This window comes from Jaculus jaculus, chromosome 9, assembly GCF_020740685.1.
Source record: "Jaculus jaculus isolate mJacJac1 chromosome 9, mJacJac1.mat.Y.cur, whole genome shotgun sequence".
In the NCBI taxonomy this organism is placed as follows: Eukaryota; Metazoa; Chordata; class Mammalia; order Rodentia; family Dipodidae; genus Jaculus; species Jaculus jaculus.
Genome location: NC_059110.1, coordinates 89755264 through 89778898, shown reverse-complemented (window position 1 = coordinate 89778898; position 23635 = coordinate 89755264). Strand labels below are relative to the sequence as shown.

General features: G+C 41.4%; 1 protein-coding gene across 4 annotated transcripts; it reads right to left on the bottom strand.

Moving 5' to 3' along the window:
* Positions 1-528: 528 nt before the first annotated feature.
* Znf207 (zinc finger protein 207) lies at positions 529-23635 on the bottom strand. Of its 4 annotated transcripts, XM_004664580.2 has the most exons (12): positions 23454-23633; positions 19916-20042; positions 14897-15035; positions 11100-11267; positions 10916-10991; positions 10429-10476; positions 8948-9018; positions 7509-7666; positions 6146-6238; positions 3993-4235; positions 1499-1658; positions 529-1379 (listed from the first exon to the last, which is right to left on the bottom strand). In XM_004664580.2, exons 1-12 carry the CDS (start codon positions 23492-23494, stop codon positions 1219-1221), a joined length of 1485 nt encoding a protein of 494 aa, XP_004664637.1. In that variant the 5' UTR covers positions 23495-23633; the 3' UTR covers positions 529-1218. The 4 variants fall into 4 exon arrangements, with proteins under 4 accessions (XP_004664637.1, XP_004664639.1, XP_004664638.1 ...); XM_004664582.2 differs by lacking the exon at positions 6146-6238 and having other exon boundaries at positions 23454-23634; XM_004664581.2 differs by lacking the exon at positions 10429-10476.

Sequence of the window (23635 nt, the reverse complement as noted above, 5' to 3'; positions counted from 1 at the left end):
TTCAAAGACAAAATGTTTAACAGTTAACTCATCTAGCCTTAATAAACAAAGGTACCTACTTAATCAAATAAATAACAGAGCCTTCCATGAACACAATTACCAATCCCTCTGTTAGTTATTAAATCATCCTAGTAGAGGCACATATAATCATCAACATGTACCAAACCATTTATAGAATAAGAAGCTATTACTGCATGCACCTAAGCTTCTAGAAGTTTGCACCTGAAAAGCTTCTGAGATCCATGCAGCACTGAAATCTCAAAATTAATCAGTAGAAAATGAATAGGTCTGGCACTAGGCTCTAAGCATCTCAGCAGGATGAAATACTAAGATTTACAATTTAAATTTCTATAACATCTGATGTCACCAAAGGGTACGGAACAATAACTTCATACCCATGATCTAATGACATGTATTTTAAAATTTTGTTACCTGAAATATTAACTTACAATTCTATATTTGCTGTCCACTTTAAAGCATGCAGCTAAGAACAAACTTCAACAAAAAAATCCAGTGATATATCAAAACTGCATTGGTAATTATGAATTTTATTATGTGGACATCTACTGTGGCATGCATCTGTACAAACCTTGCAGACAGAGGTCCACAGCTGGGTTATGAATAAAAAGGCATAAATTTTTCTCTCCTTTTATTACAATGAAGTTTAACAGTACAGAAAAGTCACATGACCGTGATGGGTCAGAATTCTTAAACCTTGCAACATGAGGAACTCTAAATACATTAAATATTGTTACACATTCAGACTTCCAATGTACATATACTTGGAAACAGTTACAGCCCTCACCAAGCTAGGTTGGGGACGTAAAGTCCAACAGCATCTGAAATGCTGTGAAGGCATAACTTTACAAATAGCAATGTAAGCTTACAGAACTTGCCTTTATAAAGGTGGTATGTTCATGTAATTCCAGCGCCTTCACAATTTAACGAACCAAATTTACTATACTTCACTTCTAAAAACCTAGATGAAACATGAAAAAGAAGCCATACAGTATAAATTGCAACTTCAGGAAAAGTTCCTGCTTTATTATTCCAAATAATTTTCCCATGTAAAATAAATGTCCAATAGTTCCTGGTATGTGGGAAGATAATGTTTGTTAACATCACAATGAAGCCTTATTGACAGAAGCTTGGCTATATAAACAGCACAAGTTGAGAAAAGGTTTAATCTCCAAACCTATTAGACTGGATGAATTAAGATCAGTAACGGCCACCTTGTGACATTACAGGAGGTCTCATTCCCATTGGAGGTCGAGGAGGCCCACCTTGGTAAGGGGGTACCATTGGCGGTCCCTGGCCATACGGTGGCATAGCACCAGGAAGGAAACCTGGCATACCTTGATGATGACCACCATATTGACCTAAAAAGAAAACAACAAAACATAAAGCTAATCTAGTCATTGTATTCAAACAAAAAATACAGTTTATAGATACTTAGCATTTTTATGTGCACTCAAAATTAACTTAATATAAAAAGTACCATGAGGTGGCATTGGAGGTCTCATTCCTTGCTGCTGTGGGATGCCTGGCTGTGGTGGCATCATACCCCCAATTGGTCCAACTGGTGGATTACCAATTGGGGCCTGTCCAGGTCGAGGAAGATTACGTTGGTATTTGGGTAACTGTGCCCTTCTCTCTTCCTGAAAATAAAAATAAACAGTGTTTAATACATGAATGCAGGCAGAGTCACTGAGCAGAGTCATTGAGACAAGCATACCAATCTTTGTTTTTTCTTTCAAGGCAGGGTCTCTGCTCTAGTCTAAAGCAGTCCTGGAATTCATTATGTAGTTTCAGGGTGGCCTTGAACTCTCAGTGCTCCTCACACCTCTGCCTGAGTGCTGGGATTTAAGGCATGCGCCACCACAGTTGGCCAAATTTAATTTTTTTAACTTTAATTTTAAGGCTACAATTATTCAACAAATCACTTTTGCTTCCACAAATCAATGCAACTACTTCAGAACCTCATGTGTTAAAACCACACCAATTTTTATAGTACATGTAATGCTAACAAGTTCAAGGAATGATAAAGTCAGCAAAAACATCTAGGAACTGGGCACGCAGCTCACTGACAGAGCACTTGCCTAGAATGTGCATTCCCTGGGCTTAGTTCACCAGGAGTAAAAAAAACCCCAAAGCTACCAAGTTTATAGTTTGGTGGGTAGGCTGCAGTAAGAAAAAAGTAAGTAAGTCCTAGGCATGCCTGCACTAGACACTAAACTCTCGTTCAAAAACCAAACAAAGGCTACTAGAGAGATGGGTCAGCAGCTAAGGCACTTGTCTGCAAAGCCTAATGACCCAGATTTATTTCGCCAGTGCCCATGTAAATGAAAAATGAAAAAGGTGGTACATCAACCTGGAGTTCATTTGCAGTGGTTAGAGGTCCTGATGTGCCCATTCTAATTTCCTCTCTGCTTGCAAATAAACTAGTTAAAAAAAAAAAAAAAAAGACAAGTGGGGTGGGTGGTGGATGCCTGCAATCCCAGCACTTGGGAGGCAAAGGTAGGAAATCACAGTGAGTTTGAGGCCACCCTAAGACTAGATAGTGAATACTTTGTCTGCCTGGGGAAGGACGATACTTTACCTTAAAAAAAAACAAAATAAAGGGGGCTGGACAGATGGCTTAGTGATTAAGGCGGCTGCCTGCAAAGCCAAAGGACCGCAGTTGGATTCCCCAAAATACACATAAGCTAGATGCACAAGGGGGCCTATGCATCTGGAGTTCGCTTGCAGTGGCTGGAAGCTCTGGTGCACCCATTCTCTCAAATAAATAGAAATTTTTTTAAAAGCCAAAATAAACAAACAAAGGCTGGGTACATGGCTTAGTGGTTAAGGCGTTTGCCTGCGCTTAAAGACTAGAATTCAATTTCCCAGTACCAACAAAACACCAGATAGATGTACAAGGTGGCACTGGAGTTTGAAGTTCACTTGCAGCTGGCTAGAGGCCCTGGCACACCCTTCTTACCTTCCCGTCTCTTCTCAAATAATATGTTTTTAATTCAAAATATTACCTACCAAAATAAATTCCCTTTATATAGTCCCCAATATATCTGTAGGCTCTATCTCATACCGTTTTCCTCAACATGTGCAACTTTATGTGCCTAAACAGATTTTTATTAGAAAACTATCTGAATTTTAAAATAGGGAAGGGAGCTGAAGGATGGCTTAGCGGTTAAGGCATTTGCCTGCAAAGCCAAAGGACCCAGGTTCAATTCCCCAGGACCCACGTTAGCCAGATGCACAAGGGGGTGCATGGATCTGCAGTTCATTTGTAGTGGCTGGATGCACTGGCACGCCCATTCTCTTTGCCTGTCTCCCACCTTTCTGTATCAAATAAATAAATATTTAAAAATGATAATAAAACAAAATAAAATAGGGAAGGAAGCCGGGCATGATGGTGCATGCCTTTAATCTCAGCATTGGGGAGGCAGAGGTAGTTCTCTTGAGTTCAAGACCACCCTGAGGCTACATAGTGAATTTCAGGTCAGCCTGAACTAGGTGAGACCAGAAAAAAACCAGAAAGAAAATAAAATAGGAAAGGGAAAGTATCTAAGGCCCAAAACACGCTAGGTCCTTTCCCTCTAAGTATTTTATGGTTTCTTGAAAATAAATAATAACACGGACCTGGGGACATGGCTCAAGCCACTTCTTACACATGCACCTTAGTAAAAATCTAGATGTGGCCTCAGTGGTTGGGTGGGGAATGGGGAGGAAGACATTATCACTGGGGCTCACCAAACCATGAGCTCCAGATTCAATGAGGAACCCTGTCTCAAGGAAGTTAAGACAACAGTGAAAAAGGAAGATACATAAAGTATTCCTCTCTGGCCTCAGCAGGCACACATTTAACACACCACTATAAACCACTTTGTAAATGTTAAACCAGAGCCAAAGACAATCTAAGTATAAATTAACATTTGTCAAATGGACAGGTACTGTGATGACTTTTGACCAAACACTACTAGCAAAGAACTTACCAGTGATATATCCTCATCTGGATGGATCAACTTACTGGTTGCACTGGTGGTTGTAAGTGTAGCAGGCTTACTTGTTATTGAAGCTGCCGGTTTTGCTGCAGTACTATTTGTTGTACTAGTTGTTGAAGCTGTAGACTGTGTATAAGCAGGGAATGTAGGCTTTGGGGGTTCTGTAGTTGTAGCAGGGGTATTATTTAAGGGCTTGAAATCTGTACCAACAGGTCCTGGGACAGCTGCCTGAGCCTGTAAAACAACCCTTTATCAATGAAACTTTAAAATCCCAAGTGGAGTAAGTACATCAGGAGACTAACTTAAAAAACAAGACAATTAACATGACCTATTGGATCAAACTTCAAGCCGGGTATGGTGGCACATGCCTTTAATCCCAGCACCGGGGAGGCAGAGGTAGAAGGATCACCATGAGTTTGAAGCCACCCTGAGACTACATAGTGAGTTCCAGGTCAGCCTGAGCCAGACTGAGATCCCACTTCGAAAAACCAAAAAAGAAAAAAAAAAAAAAAACCACCTTCAAATGAAACCAAACAGTTAACATATTAAATGGTTCACAAAATTCAAAGTAACTCGTTAGGAATATATAAAGATACTGGGTTAAAATAACATCAAAAATAAAGACTTCAGGGCTGGAGAGATGGCTTAGCGCTTAAGCACTTGCCTGTGAAGCCTAAGGAACCTCAGTTCCCCAGGACCCACATAAGCCAAATGCACAAGGGGGCGCACATGTCCGAAGTTCATTTGCCCATTCTCTCTTCTCTTCCTCTTTCTCTGTTACTCTTAAATAAATAAATAAAAATAAAGAGACTTGGGCTGAAGAGATGGCTTAGCAGTTAAGCACTTGCTTGTGTAGCCTAAGGACCCAGGTTCAAGGCTCGATTCCCCAGGAACCACGTTAGCCAGATGTACAAGGGGGCGCACGCGTCTGGAATTGTTTACAGTGGCTGGAGGGCCCTGGCATGCCTGTGCCCATTCTCTCTCTCTCTCTCTCTCTTTCCCCCCTTTCTCTGTCATTCTCAAATAAATAAATAAAAAATGAACCAAAAAATTAAAAAAAGTAATACTTCAGTTCTAAGATAAGAGGCCTCCTACTTCTTCAACAAAAGTTTGTAATGCTCTGTATTTATTCCTATTGTTAAAATACAGGGCTGGAGAGATGGCTCAGCACTTAAAGGCACTGACTTATGGCCTAGTTTTGATTCCCTAGTACTCACAAAAAGCGAGGTGAACAAAATGGTACATTCGTTTGCAGTGTCAAGATTCCCTAGCAAGCTCATTCATACATTCTCTTATTCTTTTTTTTCTCTCTCCTCTTCCATTTGCAAATAGTGTCTTTCCAAAATATATATACATATACCTATATTGGTTTTTCCAGGTAGAGTCTCACTCTATAAATCAGCTGACCTGGAATTCACTATGTAGCCTCAGGGTGGTCTTGAACTCAGAGTTCCTCCTACCTCTGCCTCCCAAGTGTTGGAATTAAAGGGGTGCACCACCACACACAGCTTAAATTTTTTAAAATACACATTCATATAACATCTAATGCAATTTTTCACTGTTCAAAAGCAAGTGTAATTTTCAAACTACAGAATTACTGAGAGGACTGGATAAAAACTCAGTACTATAGCATGACAAAATAGTTATGACACATTAAAGTTATATCCCTTAGAAGTATTTTATATATATCAATAATACCCTCCAAATTAGCAATGGCTAGAAGATTAAAGACAAGAGGGTTAACTTAGCAAGCTCTTAAAGTTACCAATAATAAATGTTACTTTCAAGAATATAAACATTCATCAAAAACATCAAGGTAACTAACTTTAGGATCAAATGTAGGTAGAATGCTAAATTTCCTTATATAGAATGTGATGAATTAAACAACATAAATCAAAAATACCTTAACCATGCATCAGGCTAACCATTGGCCACTATAATGCATTTACTGCTCACATGCTTTTTAACCCTTTAGTACTTTGTTATTACAAAATAAAATTTTCAAATAGCATTTAATTTATATTAATATTAATTTTACTTTAAAAAACAAGCAATTCATTTTTAGGATTTAGTTATAATATAGGGTCTAAAGGGTTAAGTTGTAAAGCCATTTTAACAACTTTAAACTGCAACTTCCTGCGTACTTGTGCTGTGCTAGGAAACAGAGCTTTAGAAGATGCAGACAGACTTTCTGAATTGGATGAAGCTGTACTTGAGCTTGTTACAGGTGTCCCCATCTGTAGCATAAAAGAAAGGAAACAATGAAAAGTCTCCAAACAAATGGGTGAAAATAAGCCATGTGGCAGACATTTTAATATAGATTGCATTTTTGTAAATGCAAATTTTAATGCAATCAAATGTCACTTAGAGGCAAGAGGCAAGTAGTTAATGTATTTACAATAAACAGTAAAAGTCCATGCCTCAAAAAATTTTACTTCTCTACCAATAAACCTAGTTATTTTATTTTCTAAAATTAGTAAGACTTTTGCATTGTGGTAGTTTAAGAATTATATACCCAGGGTTGGAGAGATGGCTTAGCAATTAAGGCGTTTGCCTACAAAGCCAAAGGACCGAGGTTTGATTCTCCAGGACTCACATAAAGCCAGATGCACAAGGTGGTGCAAGCACCTGTAGTTCTTTGCAGTGGCTGGAGATCCTGGCATGCCCATTGTCTATCTCTCAAATAAATAAATACAAATATTTTTTAAAAAAAGAATGTTACACTAAAACTGAAAAAAATACAGACACTGGTACCAATCTGTACCAATGATGCAAAGACTTTTTTACCAAGTTTAATATTTCTGATAAAACCACCCCCATCACAAAAGCATAAGTCAATATGCTTAAAGGGCATTTAAAATATTAACTTTTAATGTAATACTGACAGGTAAAAAAAAAAAAAAGACAAAAAATCTAAATGATAATCTTAAAAAAAGAAAAACACTTATCTTGATCCTCCCCTTACACACATTTACTTAATTCAAATAAACAAACTGTTTAGACCATAATGTGCATACCATATGCAACCAAACCAACTTTCACCTATGTTTTGGAAAGTTTTCAATACCAGTAAGTGTGACTAGACCAAAGACTTTAAATAATGCCCACTCAACAAAAATACGTGTTTATCATGGTTCTGAATGAAAAAACACCCAAGAAATGTTTTGTTAAAATCCCAAGGCTATCATCATTGGCTTTTGCCTCATTCTACTTCCACAAAGAAACTAATAAACATCATTTACTCGAGGCCTCAGAAATTCTACTTTCGTTACTAGTTAATAGCCAAGAAAGAATAAAGCCCATAGGAATAAGAGGAGAAAACTGACTCCTCTCTTCCTTTTGAATAGAGAACTTAAGGGGTATAAACATGACAGAGATCATAGGATACTTTTCAGTACATGTTATATTAATTTTAAGAAATTAATCTTATAACTTCCATGTTATCTGTAAATATGTCCATTTTACCTTTAAATGTAAATGCACTCCTTTTCAGGAATTTCATCTTACCTGTCCAGCACTGGGGAAAAGCGGTTTTGTAACTGGAGGCTGTGGAGCAGGTACTGTTGCAGTTGGTGCAGGTGGTCTATTAAGAATACCTGGTGCTGAGACAGCCTGTGCTTGTGTCATTGGAGGAATTCCAGGACGTGGAACAGGAGGGGGCATACCTACAGCAGAAATATTGGTAGGGTCCTCACGTCAGTGAAACATTTAGTTCAGATAAAAATGCCTCAATTAGAGGTAAGAGGATCATTGCTGCTCATCTGAGGCCAGCCTGTAATTACAGAGTTGAGTTCCAAGACAGCCTGGGCTAGAGTAAAGCCCTACCTTGGGGAAGAAAAAAAATTCTTTCAAATTATTTCACTGAACATTATATGCAAATTTTAATAAAAGTCCATTCCTAATGTAACGTTTTAACTTCCTAAATGTAACTTTTCTGAACATATAGTTATCAGATGTATGCTGACCATTATTCAGTATTTCTTTAAATACCCATGCCCATTTCAGAATAAATTTACAATGTGTGGCACTATCTTCATACATTACTGGCTGCCCTAACAATGATTCTAATATTGCTACTGCTTTGTTTTTCCTTGTCTTTTTCCATCAACTATCATGAAAACTACTAAATATGGTATTTTGTTTTTGGATAAAAACAAAACAATCAAGCCGGGCATAGTGACACACACCTTTAATCCAAGCACTTGGGAGGCAGAGGTAGGAGGATCACCGTTTGAGGTCAGCCTGAGACTACATGGTGAATTCCAGGTCAGCCTACCTCAAAAAGTGAAACAAAAGGGCTTAAGAGTTGGCTCAGCAGTTAAGGTGCTTGTCTGCAAAGCCTAAGGACCCAGGTTCGAGTCCCCAGGACCCATGTAAGCCAGATGCACAAGGGGTCTGTTTGCAGTGGCTGGAGGTCCTGCCATGCCCATTCTCTCCCTCTCTCTCTCAAATAAATAATAGATAATTTTTTTTAAATGTTAAAAAAGTGAGAAAATTAATTCAGGGACAAGGCTATGGTTCTGTTGCAGAAAGCATGCCTAACTTGCACAAAACCCTAGCTTCCAACCACACCTCCACAGAGAAAGGGAGGGAGAGAGGGAAGGAGGGAGGAAAAAAAAGACAACTCCAAGCATATGAATTTCAGTGTTTGCCCCTCTGACTCAATTTGGCTGCCTTGATATGATAGTAAATAATTTTCTGTATCAACAAAAAAGGAGACAGTATCTAACACCCCTCATATTTAAACAGGAAATGTTGGTGCTGGAGATGGCTCAACAATTGAGAGAGTCTTGCATGCAAACCTGGCAGTCTGGGTTCAATTTCTCAGCCACCTACATAAAATCTTATGGTTATCCATGTACAGTGGCAGGTGATCCTTGTGCACAAATATCACACATACTTATGTAAATATATTTTTTAAAAAGAAAAGTTTTAATACGTCATACCTGGTGGCATACCAGGCATCAGAGGTGGTATTCCAGGTCCAGGTGGCATCATTCCACCCATTGGCATCATTCTATTAGAAAGCAAATTTCAAAAAACATGTATCTGTTAATACATAATCCTTAAGAATGTACATTTACTATAGTTTGAAACACTAAATAAACTTGAATTTGACCTTTAAGTATAAAAAAACTAATCTGAAAAGAACCCACCATAGACACAGTATACTATAAACTATATTCTTTAAAAACACCAACTCTCATTTACTAGTAAAAAGGGTGGGGAAAAGGGGGAGATAAATGTTGACAAAACAAAGTCATTGAGGACAAATAGTACTCTGTAATATATACATGAGGCAAAAATGTAAAATGCAAAGTGAAAATTATCTTTTGTTCCATTGGATAATACCAACACAGAAGTTAGAAAAGAATTTGTAAGTTTAGAAACCTAGAAAAATATTCAAGGTATACTGCGGAGAAAGAAATTCTGTTCTGAAGGGCAAAGTAAAATCCACCACAAATATCAAATAAAAACTAAAATTTTACTTTGAACAGCTACCTAACATTCAACCATGACTTAAAAACAAATTCATATTTATTCTTTCTCCTTAAAAAAAAAAAAGCTCACCTTCAAGTATCAGTCAATCCAATTCCATTTAGAAAATTAGATTATGTTTTCGAGCCAGATTTCTTTCCTTAGGTGCTAGGGCCCCAACTCAGGGCCTTGAGCATGCTAAGAATATGATTCTACTGCTGAGCTATATTCCTCTTTTCCTATAATTTAGGACTTTTCCTATTTTTTTTTTTTTTAGGTCTGGTCTCACTATGCAGTCTCAGGGAGGCCTTGAACTCACACCGATCCTCCTATGTCTGCTTCCGGAACACTAGGATTAAAGGTGTGCGCCACCATGCCCAGCTTAGGACTTTCAAAAATTTTTTTTTTGTTTTATGTGTTTATTTTAGAGACAAGGTGAGAGAGAGAATGGGATCGCAGGACCTCTATCTGCTGCAACCAAACTCCAGACACATTCACCACCTTGTGCATCTGGCTTTTTTGGGTCCTGGGAAGTCAACCTGAGTCCTTTGGCTTTGCAGGCAAGTGCCTTAACCGCTAAACCATCTCTCCAGCCCCAATTTTGGGCTTTTAATCAGAAGCTTAACTTCCACACATAAATCCTAATTAGATGAAAATTCAGTTACCTTCTATAGTAAAACAGTGTAATTTGGCAGTATATATTCTCTTATATCTCCATTTCTAATCAGTTCTCACTACTTGTAGTATCTGCATATTTAGAAAATGTTTTGTTTTAATGAGTATTTTCTGAGATGTTTTAACTCCCTCCTTTAAGAAATGTCACGTAGCTCAAAAACCTTACAAGCTTTAGTGAAGAAAGAAAATTTCTGAGCTGAATATACTAAACACACACACAAAAAATGACATTATGATTATACCTCCTGAATTACATTATGAATGAGATGCTTACATGTTTTCACCGCAAAATGACTGGGTGTATTTTCTCTGATGATGCAATCTGTGAAAATGTATGACAAAATCAAAATCTAACTGTGACTTTTTAAAATACAGTGGGAAAGTGTATTGTATACCTCTCATATCCAACTACATTAAAGTAAAAGTGATGGGCACAAGAGCACCTCAGATTCACTTTAGTCTTTGATGCTAAGTTATTTACAGAGTTTGCTTTTCACAAGTAGAAAGTGTCACGGATAGTTCCAAATTGAAGAACCTCAAATCTGTAACCAGATGGTTACATCCTGAAACCCAAAAATCTGTTTTCCTCAAAGGCAAATTTATCTTAAATTTACTAGTTACTAGACTAGAACACTTTAAAATGAATAGCACCCGTATCTTCTATAAGCTAAAAAGTAAAATGTAAGATCTACTTTATAATACCCAAGCTGAAAATGGTATGACTAGGCACAAGCCCACAAAGCAATTAGAAGTTTTCTTACCCAGGGGGCATGCCTGGCATAACTGGTGGCATTCCTGGCATCAGGGGAGGAACACCTGGCATCAGTGGAGGTATACCTACAAAATGTTTTTCAGTAATTATAAATAAAAATTATAAATGAAAGCATTAGGAAAAAAAAGTACTACTTCTACAGAATGTTAAATTTTAAGAAACCTCACTGTTACCTGGAGGCATTCCTGGAGCCCCTGGAACTGGTGGCAATCCTGGCTGTGCCATTGGTGGAATATACCCTTGCTGAGGTTGAACAGGCTGAGGCTGAAATGAAGTTGAGGCTGCAGACTCATCATCATCATATTCATCAGAATCATCTTGTTGCTTCTTTTTCTGACTCTCTAGCAAGAAAAAGTATAATATATTTAAAAATTTTTATCCGGAAGGAGACCTAATGTTTTGAATATTCAAGTTTTTAAAAGTATTTTATTTTTATTTATGCTTGAGAAAGGGGTGGGGACAGACAGAGAGAGAATGGGCATGCCAGGGCCTTCAGCTGCTGCAAACAAACTCCAAAAGCATGCACCACCTGGTGCATCTGGCTTACATGTACCCTGGGAAACTGAACCTGGGTCCTTTAGCCTTTCAGGCTAGCACCTTAACCATTAAGCCAATCCCAACTTCTTCAACTTTTAAAACATACTAGCCAAGTATGGTGGTACACACCTTTAATCCCAATAAGAAGTCTTGAAAGTACTGGCACTTGAAAGTTCAATTACCTAGTTATAATTAAAATCTACATCATGTCCCAGCACTCCAGAGGCAGAGGTAGCAGAACTGGTAAGAGTCTGAAGTCAGCCTGGGATAGATACTTCAAAGAAAAACTAAATAGGGGACTGGAGAGATGGCATAGCAATTAAGGCCCTTCCCTGCAAGGTCTAAGAACCCAGGTTTCATTGCCCAGAACCTGCACAAGCCAGATGCACACGGTGGTACATGCATCTGGAGTTTGGATGAAGTGACTAGAGACCCTAGTGTACCCTTTCTCAAATAAATAAAAATAATTTTTAAAAACTAAATAATTAAAAATAAACCAAATCACAATCCACTACTCTTTAAGGTGTTTTTTTTTTTTTAAAAAAAAAGACTTATTTTTATTTGAGAGCGACAGAGAGAAAGAGGCAGATAGAGAGAATGGGCACACCAGGGCCTCCAGCCACTGCAAAGGTACTCCAGACGTGTGTGCCCTAAGGTTTTTTTTTTTTTTAATCTTTTATTTTTCGGGGTAGAGTCTCTCTCTAGCCCAGGCTGACTTGGAATTCACTATATAGTCTCAGAGTGGCCTCGAACTCATGGCAATCCTACCACCTCTGCCTCCTGAGTGCTGGGATTAAAGGCATGCACCACCATGCCCAGCAAAGATTTTTTTTTTTTTTGAGGTAGGGTCTCACTATAGCCCAGGCTGATCTGGAACTCAACCTGTATCCCAATACTGGTCTCTAACTCATGTTGATCCTCCTACCTCACTCAATCTCCCACATGATGGTATTAAAGGCATGCACTACCATACCCAGATGCTGCTACTCTTTTTAAATATACATTCATACTTATTTTCAACAAGCGTTCATCCTTACCCTATCCTCTTAAAGGGAAAAATGATTTCCCTAGGTGAGTTTTACTTAAAAAAATAGCTATCTATTTCTTCACCAAAGTTAAGCTATGAGCCGGGCGTGGTGGCACATGCCCTTAATTCCAGCACTCAGGAGGCTGGGATAGGAGGATCAAATTGTGAGTTTAAGGCCAGCCTGAGGCTACATAGTGAATTCCATGTCAACCTGGGCTAGATCATGACCCTACATAGGAAGAATGAAAAGGTCTGGGGAGATGGCTCAGCAGTTAAAGAAGATTGCTTGCAAAGCCTACCAACACAGGCTTGTTTCTCCAGTACACACGTAAGGCCAAATGTGCAAGGTGACACATGTGTCTGGAGTTTGTTTGCAGTGTCAAGAGGCCCTCTTTTTGACCATATTCTCCATTTCTCTCCTTACAAATAAAAATTTTTAAAGTGCATAAAATATTTTTAAAAGTTGGCTGGGTATAGTGGTACATGTCTTTAATCCCAGCACTTGAGAGGCAGAGGTAGAAGAACTGCCGTAAATTTGAGTGCACCCTGAGATGCCAGTGAATTCCAAGTAAGCCTGGGGTAGACTGAGACCCGACCTCAAAAGAGCAAAAACTAAGAAATGTTAAATAGGAGATGAAGTGATGGCTTAGAAGTTAAACAGGTTGCTTCCAAAGCGTAAAGACCCAGGTTCGATTCCCCAATACCTACATAAGCCAGAGGCACAAAGTGGACCATGTACCTGGAGTTATTTTGCGGTGGCTGGAGGCTCTAGCATGCCCTGTCTGTCTGTCAAGTAATAAAATATTTCAAAATAAGCCAGTTGTGGCGACACACACCTTTAATCCCAGCACTTGGGAGGCAGACATCGAAGGACTGTCATGAGTTCGAGGCCACCCTTAGACTGAATTCCAGGTCAGCCTAAGATAGAATGAGACCCTGCCTCGAAAAACCAAAAATAAAATAAAATTTAAGAATAAAATAAATTGGCTGGGCATGGTGGCACATGACTTTACTCCCAACACTCGGGAGGCAGAGGTAAGCTTACTGCTGTGAGTCGAGGCTACCCTGAGACATAATGAATTCCAGGTCAGGCTGGGCTATAGTGAGACCCTACCTTGAAACCCCCTTGAAAATGGGGAGGGGGTGGAGGGATGGCTTAGCGGTTAAGGAGTCTGCCTGAAAAGCCAAAAGACCCAGGTTCATTTCCCAAGGACCCACATTACCCAGATTCACAAGGGGGTGCATGTGTCTGGAGTTCACTTGCAGCAGCTGGAGGCCCAGACATGCCCATTCTCTCTATCTGTCAAATAAATAAATGAATAAATAAAAAGCGCGTGGGGGAAAAAAAAAAAGGCTGGAGAGATGGCTTAGCAGTTAAGTGCTTGCTTGTGAAACTTAAGGACCCTGGTTCAAGGCTAGATTCCCCAGGACCCATGTCAGCCAGATGCATAAGGGAGCGCACGTGTCTGGAGTTCATCTGCAATGGCTGGAAGACCTAGCGCAACCATTCTCATATCTGTCTCTTAATAAAAAAATTTTTTTTAAATTTTAAAAGGGCGTGGGGCAGGAGATGGCTTAGTGGTTAAGGCCCTTGCCTGTAAAGCCAAAGGACCCCAGGACCCACATAAACCAGAAGCACAAAGCACAAAATATTTGAAGTTCATTTGTAGCATCTGGTGTTCCCCCTCTTCTGACTGCCTTTCTCCTCTCAAATAAACAAAAATACTTTTTAAATGGGGAGAGGGCTGGAGAGATGGCTTGACCGTTAAGGCATTGGCCTGCGAAGCCTTAGGACCCATGTTCTTCTCTGCAGATCCCATGTTAGCCTGACACACAAAGGTGAGGCAAGCACACATTTGCACATAGCCACTAGGTGACACATACATCTGGAGTTAATTCCAGTGGCTGAGGCCCTGGTGCACCAATTCTCTCTATTGCTCTCTCTAAAAAAGGGGGGAGGGCTGGAGAGGTGGCTAAGGGGTTAAGGCTCTTGCCTGTGAAGCCTAAGGATCCAGGCCAATTTCCCAATACCCACATAAGCCAGATGCACAAGGTGGCACTTGCATGTATCTTTTGCAGTGGAGTGGCTAGAGGCCCTTGTGCACAAATTCATTCATTCTCCCAACCTCTCTCTCTCTGTAGAATAAAACCCCAGTCCTGTGTCTTTGCCGGCAACTGCCTTAACAGCGAAGCCACCTCTCCAGTCCTGACCCTTCTTTTATAGTGGTGGGAGACCTTTTCAAGATGGAGCAAACACCTTTAAGTTGTTCTCTGACCTCCACCTGTAAAGATGCATACAAAACTCAATCAATGAACAAAGGAATTCTAAATAAATCTATCACTTACCATTAATTATGAACTGGAAAATAATATTAAACTCACTAAAGCAAAGCTGTACATTTTTACCTTGTGTTTTCTGTTCGAGAAGTCGCCGTCTTTCATCCATGTCCTTTTCTGGAATACCTTCCATGCCATATATCTCCAACTCTATGTCTGTTCTCCCAGGTATTGCATTTGGTACAGCATCTATTGTCTCTTTATGCACCTAACATAAAAACAAAAAACACCACCACCAATTAGACAGACAAAAGCTCATCATGAAAAGTTACTTTAGGAGTAACATTTAATTACAAATCACCTAAACTGGGCTGGTAGCACATGCCTTTAATCCCAGCACTTGGGAGGCAGAGGTAGAAGGATCACTGAGTTCAAGGCCACCCTGAGACTACATAGTGAATTCCAAGTCAGCCTGAGCTATAGTGAGACCATACCTGGAAAAACCAAAAAACAGCAAAATTATAAATCCATCTATTGTGAGGATTGGCTGGATTTCAACTCCTACTTGGGGAACTAATGGCTTTGCAATACTAAGCAAGTCACCTTTATAAGCCTCAATTGACTGCATCTACACAACAGGTAATTTTTAGGGCTGTTTTTTAGCATTAAAGTTTGTTTTGTTTTGTTTTTGCTTTTGTTATTTTTGGTTTTTCAGGGTAGGGTCTCATTCTAGCCCAGACTGACCTGGAATTCACTATGTAGTCTCAGGCCTTGAACTCTCGGTGATCCACCTACCTCTACCTCCCAAGTGCTGGATTAAGGACATGTGCCACCACACCCAGCTTTGAAGCTTGTATTTAAAGGCTAGGTGTGGTGGTGTATGCCTTTAATCCCAGCACGTGGGAGGCAGAGGTAGGAGGACTGCCCTGAGATTACATAGTCTTTCAGGTCAACCTGAGCTACAACACGACCATAACTTGAAAAACAAAACAAAAAGAGTTTGTGTCTAAAAAGCAGCCATGTTGGGCTGGAGAGATGGCTTAGCAGTTAAGTGCTTGCCTGTGAAGCCCAGGACCTACATAAGCCAGATACACAAGGTGGCTCATGCATCTGGAGTTTGTTTGCAGTGGCTGGAGGCCATGGCATGCCCATTCTCTATCTGCCATAGGACCGGGAGAGATGGCTCAGCGGTTAAGGTGCCTGCCTGCTGTGGTAGCTTGAATAGATGTCACCCCCAAGAGTTTCAGGAGTTTTATATTAAAACTTCTTGGGGGCTGGAGCGATGGCTTAGCGGTTAAGCGCTTGCCTGTGAAGCCTAAGAACCCCAGTTCGAGGCTCGGTTCCCCAGGTCCCACGTTAGCCAGATGCACAAGGGGGCGCACGCGTCTGGAGTTCGTTTGCAGAGGCTGGAAGCCCTGGCGCGCCCATTCTCTCTCTCTCCCTCTATCTGTCTTTCTCTCTGTGTCTCACACTCTCAAATAAATAAATAAATAAATAATTTTAAAAAACAAACAAACAAAAAACTTCTTGGATTTCCAGCCACCTGGCTGGAGGTGTCACTGGGAGGATTTTAGAATCCAGCTGTTAGGTGTGGCTTTTGTGGTTTTTGCCTTGTGGCTTCTCTCTGCCTGGATCTGTGAAAGCAGGCTAGGTTTTTCTGCCATTATGGAACTTCCTCTAGGTCTGTAAACTTTAATAAATACCTTCCTCCATAACTGTGCCTGGTCTAGAAGTTAATCTCAGCGTCATAAAACTGTGCACTTCAATGGCCCCAGTACCCATGTAAACCAGATGCACCAGTGCATACTTCCGGTGTTCATTTATAGTGGCTGGAAGCCCTGGCGTGCCCACTCTCTCTCTGCTTGCAAATAAACATTGAAAAAAAAAAAAGGCTGGCTGCCAGGCGTGGTGGCGCACGCCTTTAATCCCAGCACTCGGGAGGCAAAGGTAGGAGAATCGCTGTGAGTTCAAGGCCACCCTGAGACTACAGAGTTAATTCCAGGTCAGCCTGGACCAGAGTGAGAAAGAAAAAAAAAGGCTGAGGAGATGGCTTAGCGCTTGCCTGCAAAGCAAAAGGACCCAGGTTCAGTTCTCCAGCTCACAGGTAAGTCAGATGCACACAGTGGCACTTACTTCTGGAGTTTATTTGCAGTGGCTAGAGGCCCTAGCACACCCATCCTCACTCTCTTCCCCCTTTCTGCTGCTAATAAATAAATAAATAAATAAAATCTTTTTTAAAAAGACTTATCAGTTAAGGTGCTTGCCTGCAAAGCCTAAGGACCTAGATTCAACTCCCCAGAAACCACATAAGCCAGATGCACATGGCGGTGCATGAGTCTGGAGTTCTGGGGAGTGACGAGGCACTAGCCTGCCCACTCTTTCTAATAAGTTTAAAAAAAATTTTAAGGGCTGGAGAGATGGCTTTAGCAGTTAAGGTGCTTGCCTACGAAACCAAAGGACCCAGGTTTGATTCCCCAGTACCCATATAACGCCAGATCACGTGCACCTGTTCTATTGACCCTCCCTCCCCCTCAAATAAATAGATAAAATATTTTTTAAAAAACTTAATTAAGCCAGTTGTGGTGGTCACACCTTTAATCCCAGCACTTAGAAGGCCGAGGAATGAAGATGGCCTTAAATCTGAAGACAGCCTTGATACAGTGTGAGTTCCAGGTCAGCCTGAGCTACAGAAAAACTCTGCTGAGCAAGAAAGATGCTGCCTTCTGTGAAGAAAGCAGCCACTAGCAACTGAGCTTGTCCTGTTCCCCCCTCAATAAAAAGATTATGAAACATCCTTTTTTTTTTGTTTTTTCGAGGTAGGGAGCTCTTTGTACTTTTTCCTTTCCTTGTCTTAATGTAATAAAGTTTCTCTGAACCTTAAACCTACAAGCCTAATAGGATAAGATGATAACATCAAAATAAAACAGCCGATTGAAAAGGGGAAGGGGGTTTATGATGGAGACTGAAATTGCAAAGGGAAAGTGTGAGAGGGAGGGAATTAACATGTTTTATTGCCTGTAATTATGGAAGTTGTCAATAAAAAAATAGAAAAAAATGTCCTTTCTTCGTAGCAGTGCTGGGCAATCAATCCTACAATGTCCCCTACCACCAGGCAAGCACTATCACTGAACCATATACCCCCACTTAAATCAGCCATATTGAGGGCTGGAGAAATGGCTTAGCAATTAAAACACTTGCCTGCAAAAATCAAAGGACCCAGGTTCAATTCCTCAGTACCCATATAAGCTAGATGCATAAGGTGGCATATTTATCTGGAGTTCATTTGCTGTGGCTTGGAGGACCTGGGGTGCCCATTCTCTCTTATGTGCCGCCTCTTCCCTCCTTCCTGCCCCATCTCTCACCTGGGTCCTTAGGCTTCACAGGTAAGTGTCTTAACAGCTAAGCCATCTCTCTAGCCCTCAAACTCTTATATCATACAATTCTTTATGACTGCCTCAAGATATTAGATTCAATCTCTAGTACGTTAAAAAAAAAGTTGCCAGGTGTTGTGGTACACACCTTTAATCCTAGCACTTGGGAGGCAGAGAAGTAGGAGGATCACCATGAATTCAAGGCCACCCTGAAACTACACAGTGAATTCCAGGTCAGCCTGGGCTAGAGTGAGAACCTACCTGGAAAACCAAAAAAATTTTTTAAAAAAGCCAGGTGTGGTGGCGCACACCTTTAATCCCAGCACTCAGGAGGCAGAGGTAGGGGGATTGCTGAGTTCCAGGCCACTTTGAGCCTACATAGTGAATTCCATGTCGGCCTGAGCTAGAGTGAGACCCTACCTCCAAAAACAAAACAAAACAAAAAAATAATAATGATGAAAAAGCATCTTTCTGTCCTTCCTTATCTTCTCTTCAAAGCACCCTATAATCAAGCTTTCACCTTCATCATTCTAACACATCGGTCTTGAGAACTACTTTGATCAACCCAACTATTATTCCTTCTTTTAACCATCAACATTAAACTGCACTCCATGATAGGTGCATTTGCTTTCTGTGCCCTAAACTTTGGGTTTTCTTACTTTCCAGTCTTCTTGGATAGCTCCCTTAACCTTCTGACCTCTAAATGATGACAGCAACCAGGACAAAGTGCCCTTGGCAACTTTTTTATTCCAAGGCCTCAAAACATGTTGGGCAAATGATCTGTGTAAATTATATTCCTAACTGTTTTGAGTTGATGATTAGATTGTAAAAATACGAATTTCAGACCTCATGAAGATTTATGAAACCTACAAGTTGTTACATGAAATACAATGCTTTCAAAGCAAATGTGGTAGTATACTCAGAAACCTTAGCATTCAAAAAAAAACAAGGTAGGCATGGCGTGGTGGCACAACCCTTTAATCTCAACACTCGTGAGGCAGAGGTAGGAAATCACTGTGAGCTAAAGGCCAGCGTGAAACTACAGATCAGCCTGAACTAGAGCAAGACTCTGACTCAAAAAAAGGGGGGGGGCCTGAAGAGATGGCATAGTGGTTAAGGTACTTGCCTGTTAAGCCTAAGAACCCAGGTTCAATTCCCCAGAACGCATATAAACCAGGTACACATGGTGACACATACATCTAAAGTTCATTTGTAGTGGCTAGAGGCCCTGGCATGCCCATTTATTCTCCCCCTCTCAAATATATACATTTTTTTAATCACCATGTTGAGCTGGGCGTGGTGACGCATGCCTTTAATCCCAGCACTTGGGAGGCAGAGGTAGAAGGATCGCTGTGAGTTCAAGGCCACCCTGAGACTCCATAGTGAATTCCAGGTCAGCCTGGGCTACAGTGAGACCCTATCTGGGGGGGAAAAAAAAACATGCCATAAACATTAATTTTTTTTTTTCAGCCAGGGTAGAAGCTGAAATCAAAACAAGGTTTAGGCAAGGCAGTGGTGGCACATGCCTTTAATTCTACCACTAAGGAGGCAGAGGTAGGAGGATCACGGAGAGTCCGAGATCACCCTGAGACTACATAGCGAATTCCAGGTCAACCTGGGGTAGAGCGAGGCCTTACCTGGGGGAAAAAAGACAGAACAAAACAAAAAAACCCAAGGTTTAAGTTTTTAAGTAGATTTGACTATCATTTATTGCCAAAAGGCAAATTCAAGATTCTTCATGGGGCTCCAAATTACAGACAAAATTTAGAGACCTTACCTGCATGCAATGAATAGCCAAGCCAGGTCCTGTATACAATTTCTTGTGGCATATATGGCATTTAAAATGCTTTGCTTTTTGGTGCTGTATAAGGATCTTCTCATCATCAAAATCTCTGTTACAATACCTGATTAACATTAAGGTACAAAAACATCACACAATGGCCCAGCCAGTAACAAAATGCTGTGCTGGATCTTGAACAGTTGTAGTTCTGCATGCCCAGGCCCAGAAAGCCAAGCGCCACATGTTCTCCCTCATATGTGGATCCTAGCTACAGATGATTGGGCTTCTGCGTGAGAAGGAAAAAACTTAGTAGCAGAGGCAAGTTAAGTTAAAAAGGAGATATAAAGGGAAGAGAAAGGAAGGGAGGAGGATACTTAATAGGTTGGTATTGTATATATGTAAGTACAATGACTGAGGCAAGATGCTTCAGCACAGGAGTGAGGTCAATGTTGATAAATTCAACCTCTGTAATTCCAAACACCACCACCACCAAAAAAAAATTATTTAATCTCAGCTCTCAGGAGGCAAGGGTAGGATGATCGCTGTGAGTTTGAGGCCAGCCTGAGAGTAAATTCCGGGTCAGCCTGGGCTAGAGCGAGACCATCCCTTGAAAACTCCCTCCCCCCAAAAATACTGTCCTATGAGATGTGGCATGGTTGAAGGATCCCTCTAGTCCTAGGACATCCGAGGGTAAGGAAGATCACTGGTAGTACAGAGGCTAGCCAAACACTATAGTTCCAGGTCAGCCTGGGCTAGAGACCAAAACAATAACAAACTTGGAGGCTGGAGAGATGGCTTAGCAGTTAAGCCTAAAGACCCAGGTTTGATTCCTCAGTGCCCACTTAAAGCCGCACAGTGGCACATGTATTTAGAGTTCATTTGCAGTGACTGGCTACCCCAGCGTGCCCATTCTGTCTGTTTTTCTTCTCTCTCCCTCTGCTTGCAAATAACTTTTTAAAGGTCAGTTTAGGAGCCAGGCGTGGTGATACACGCCTTTAATCCCAGCACTTGGGAGGCAGAGGTAGGACAATCACTGAGTTCAGGGCCACCCTGAGACTATAGAGTGAATTCCAGGTCAGCCTGGGCTAGAATGAGACCCTATCTCGAAAAACCAAAAAGAAAAAAAAAAGTCAAGTTTAAGGCTAGAGAAATGGTTTAGCAGTTAAGGCATATGCCTGCAAACTAAAGAACCCCAGCTCAATTCCCCAGGGCCCATGTAAGCTAGATGCACAAGGGGGCACATGTGTCTGGAGTTCGTGGCTCAAGGGTCCTGGCGTGCTCATTATCTCTCTCAAATAAATAAAATATATTAAAAATAAAAAAGACCTAGGCTGGGTGTGGTGACGCATGCCTTTAATCCCAGCACCCAGGAGGCAGATAGGAGAATCGCCATGAGCTTGAGCCCACCCTCAGACTACACAGTGAATTCCAGGTCAGCCTGGGCTAGAGTGAGAGCCTACTTCAAAACAAACAAACAAACAAAAAATACTTATGAGAATAAGAGTAATATTAAAACTGGGAACTTTTGAAGCCAGGTGTGATGGTACATGCCTTCAATCCCAGCACTTAGGAAGCTTACCTTGAGTTCAAAGGCCACCCTGAGACTACATAGTGAAATCCAGGTCAGCCTGGGCTAGTGTGAAACCCAACCTCGGAAAAAAAAACCTTTGCTTTTCATATTAGTTAAAATCATAAATACTACCAGCCTGAGCTAGAGTGAGACCCTACCTCGAAAAACAAAAACAAATAAAAAACATAAATACCATGTAACTTTGGTATTTCTAATTTCCAAGAAAAAACATTTTTTTTTTCCTTATTTGGTTTTTTTGAGGTAGTCTTGCACTAGCCCAGGCTGACCTAGAATGCCCTAAGTAGTCTCAGGGTGGCCTCAAACTCATGGCAATCTTCCTACCTCACCCCACTGCTATAATTAAAGGTGTAAGCTACCACGCCCGGCTTTCTTTCTGTATTTAAAATAAACAAAACAATTGTTTTTTAGTTTGAGAGGCACAGCAAGGCAGATTAAGAGAATAGGCACATGGGCCCTCTAGCCACTCAAAAGTCCAGACATGAGTGCCACCTTGTGCAGCTGGCTTTACATGAGTACTGGGAAATCGAAACTGGGTCCTTAGGCTTTGCAGTTAAGCTCCTTTACCGCTAAGCCATTTTCTCCAGTCCATAGAAATATCTTTAAAAGAAATTACACTGGGCATGGTGGCACACACCTTAATTCCGGCACCAGGGAGGCAGAGGTAGGAGGACTGCTGTGAGTTCAAGGCCAGCCTAGGACTAGTTAGTGCCATGTCAGCCTGGACTTGAATAAGACCCTACCTAAAAAAATACAACGAAAAAAGAAATTACTGCTTAAGGGTCTAAGATTAGCTTCATGATGAATAATGGCCTATCATTTCAATGAACAATCCATAGTTTCCTGCAATTCGGCATTAATTTGTGCTCTCAGGGAATGTCATGAACGAATGTGGTAGAGCTAAATACCAAGACCTTTGTGCAGGAGAGATGGCTCAGTGGTTAAAGGCACTTGCTAACAAAACCTGACGGTCTGGGTTCAAATTTCCACTGCCCATGTAACCCAGATACTAAGTGGCGCAAGCATGAGCAGTTAGCTTACAGTAGCACGTGGGCCCTGGCGTGCCCATTCTCAATCTGTTCCTGTTTGCAAATACTTAAAAAATAAATACTATCCGGGAATGGTGATGTACGCCTTTAATCCCAGCCCTGGGGAGGCTGAGGTAGGAAGAATTGCCGTGTGCTCAGGGCCACTCTGAAAGCTTGGGGCTAGGGCGTCTCTACATGAAAAGCCATAAATAAATAAAAATAAACAAAATACTGAGAATTCTCACCTACTCCTCGGATTTCTCTGGCAGCATATTACGAAAATGTGTGACCAAGTTTCACTTATTTCATAAATGCTACTCTGTGACAAAACTGAAAATCAATAACTATGTTAACGATCCTGTGCCAAGTTTTAGCTTCCCTCCCTAACATAAGTATATTAGCATATAAGTATGTAAAAATAATATATTTTTATTTGCAGTTCTACAACGTTGAGTTGTAGCAACTCCACCCCTGTGAGAACGCTTCCTAGAAGGCGCCTCCGCGTGAGACCCGGAAGCCAGTTCTCGACCTCCGCAGGGGTGGAAATGGGGGGGGGGGAGCTCGGGCTCCAGGCAGGTCCCCAATTCCTCCACGGAGTCAATTAGCATATCACACTTTTGAAAAGTCCCTTCGTGCCACCGCAGGAGACTAGGGTCCTCGTGGGGGGGATGCGCTGGGCGGCTGGGTCCGGGCCGGTCCTCCTGAGTCACCGAGGCCGATCCCCGCCACCGAAACGCCACAGCCCGGCGCCCGCGAGAACCCCCCCACTTTCCGAGAAGCCCGCTCCCACCCTAAGCCAGCGACCCAAGCGGTCACCCCGAGGCCCGCGCCGCGCCACAGGCCCAACGCAGGCCTCCTGGAGCCGGCGCTCACCCGCCAGCACCCCCGCCCGCCGCCGCTTCGCCCCGACAAAGGATACCAGCACCACGGCTTCAGCTGCTTCTTCTTCTTGCGACCCATATCTCCACTCTGCCCACAAAACAGAAGGGTGAAGAACAGAAGAGCGGGAGGGGGGGGAGGCTGGGGAATTAAAATTTAAAAAAAAATAAAAAGGACTCCAAAAAAAAAAAAAAAAAATCTCCCACTTTGCCCGGAACCAAC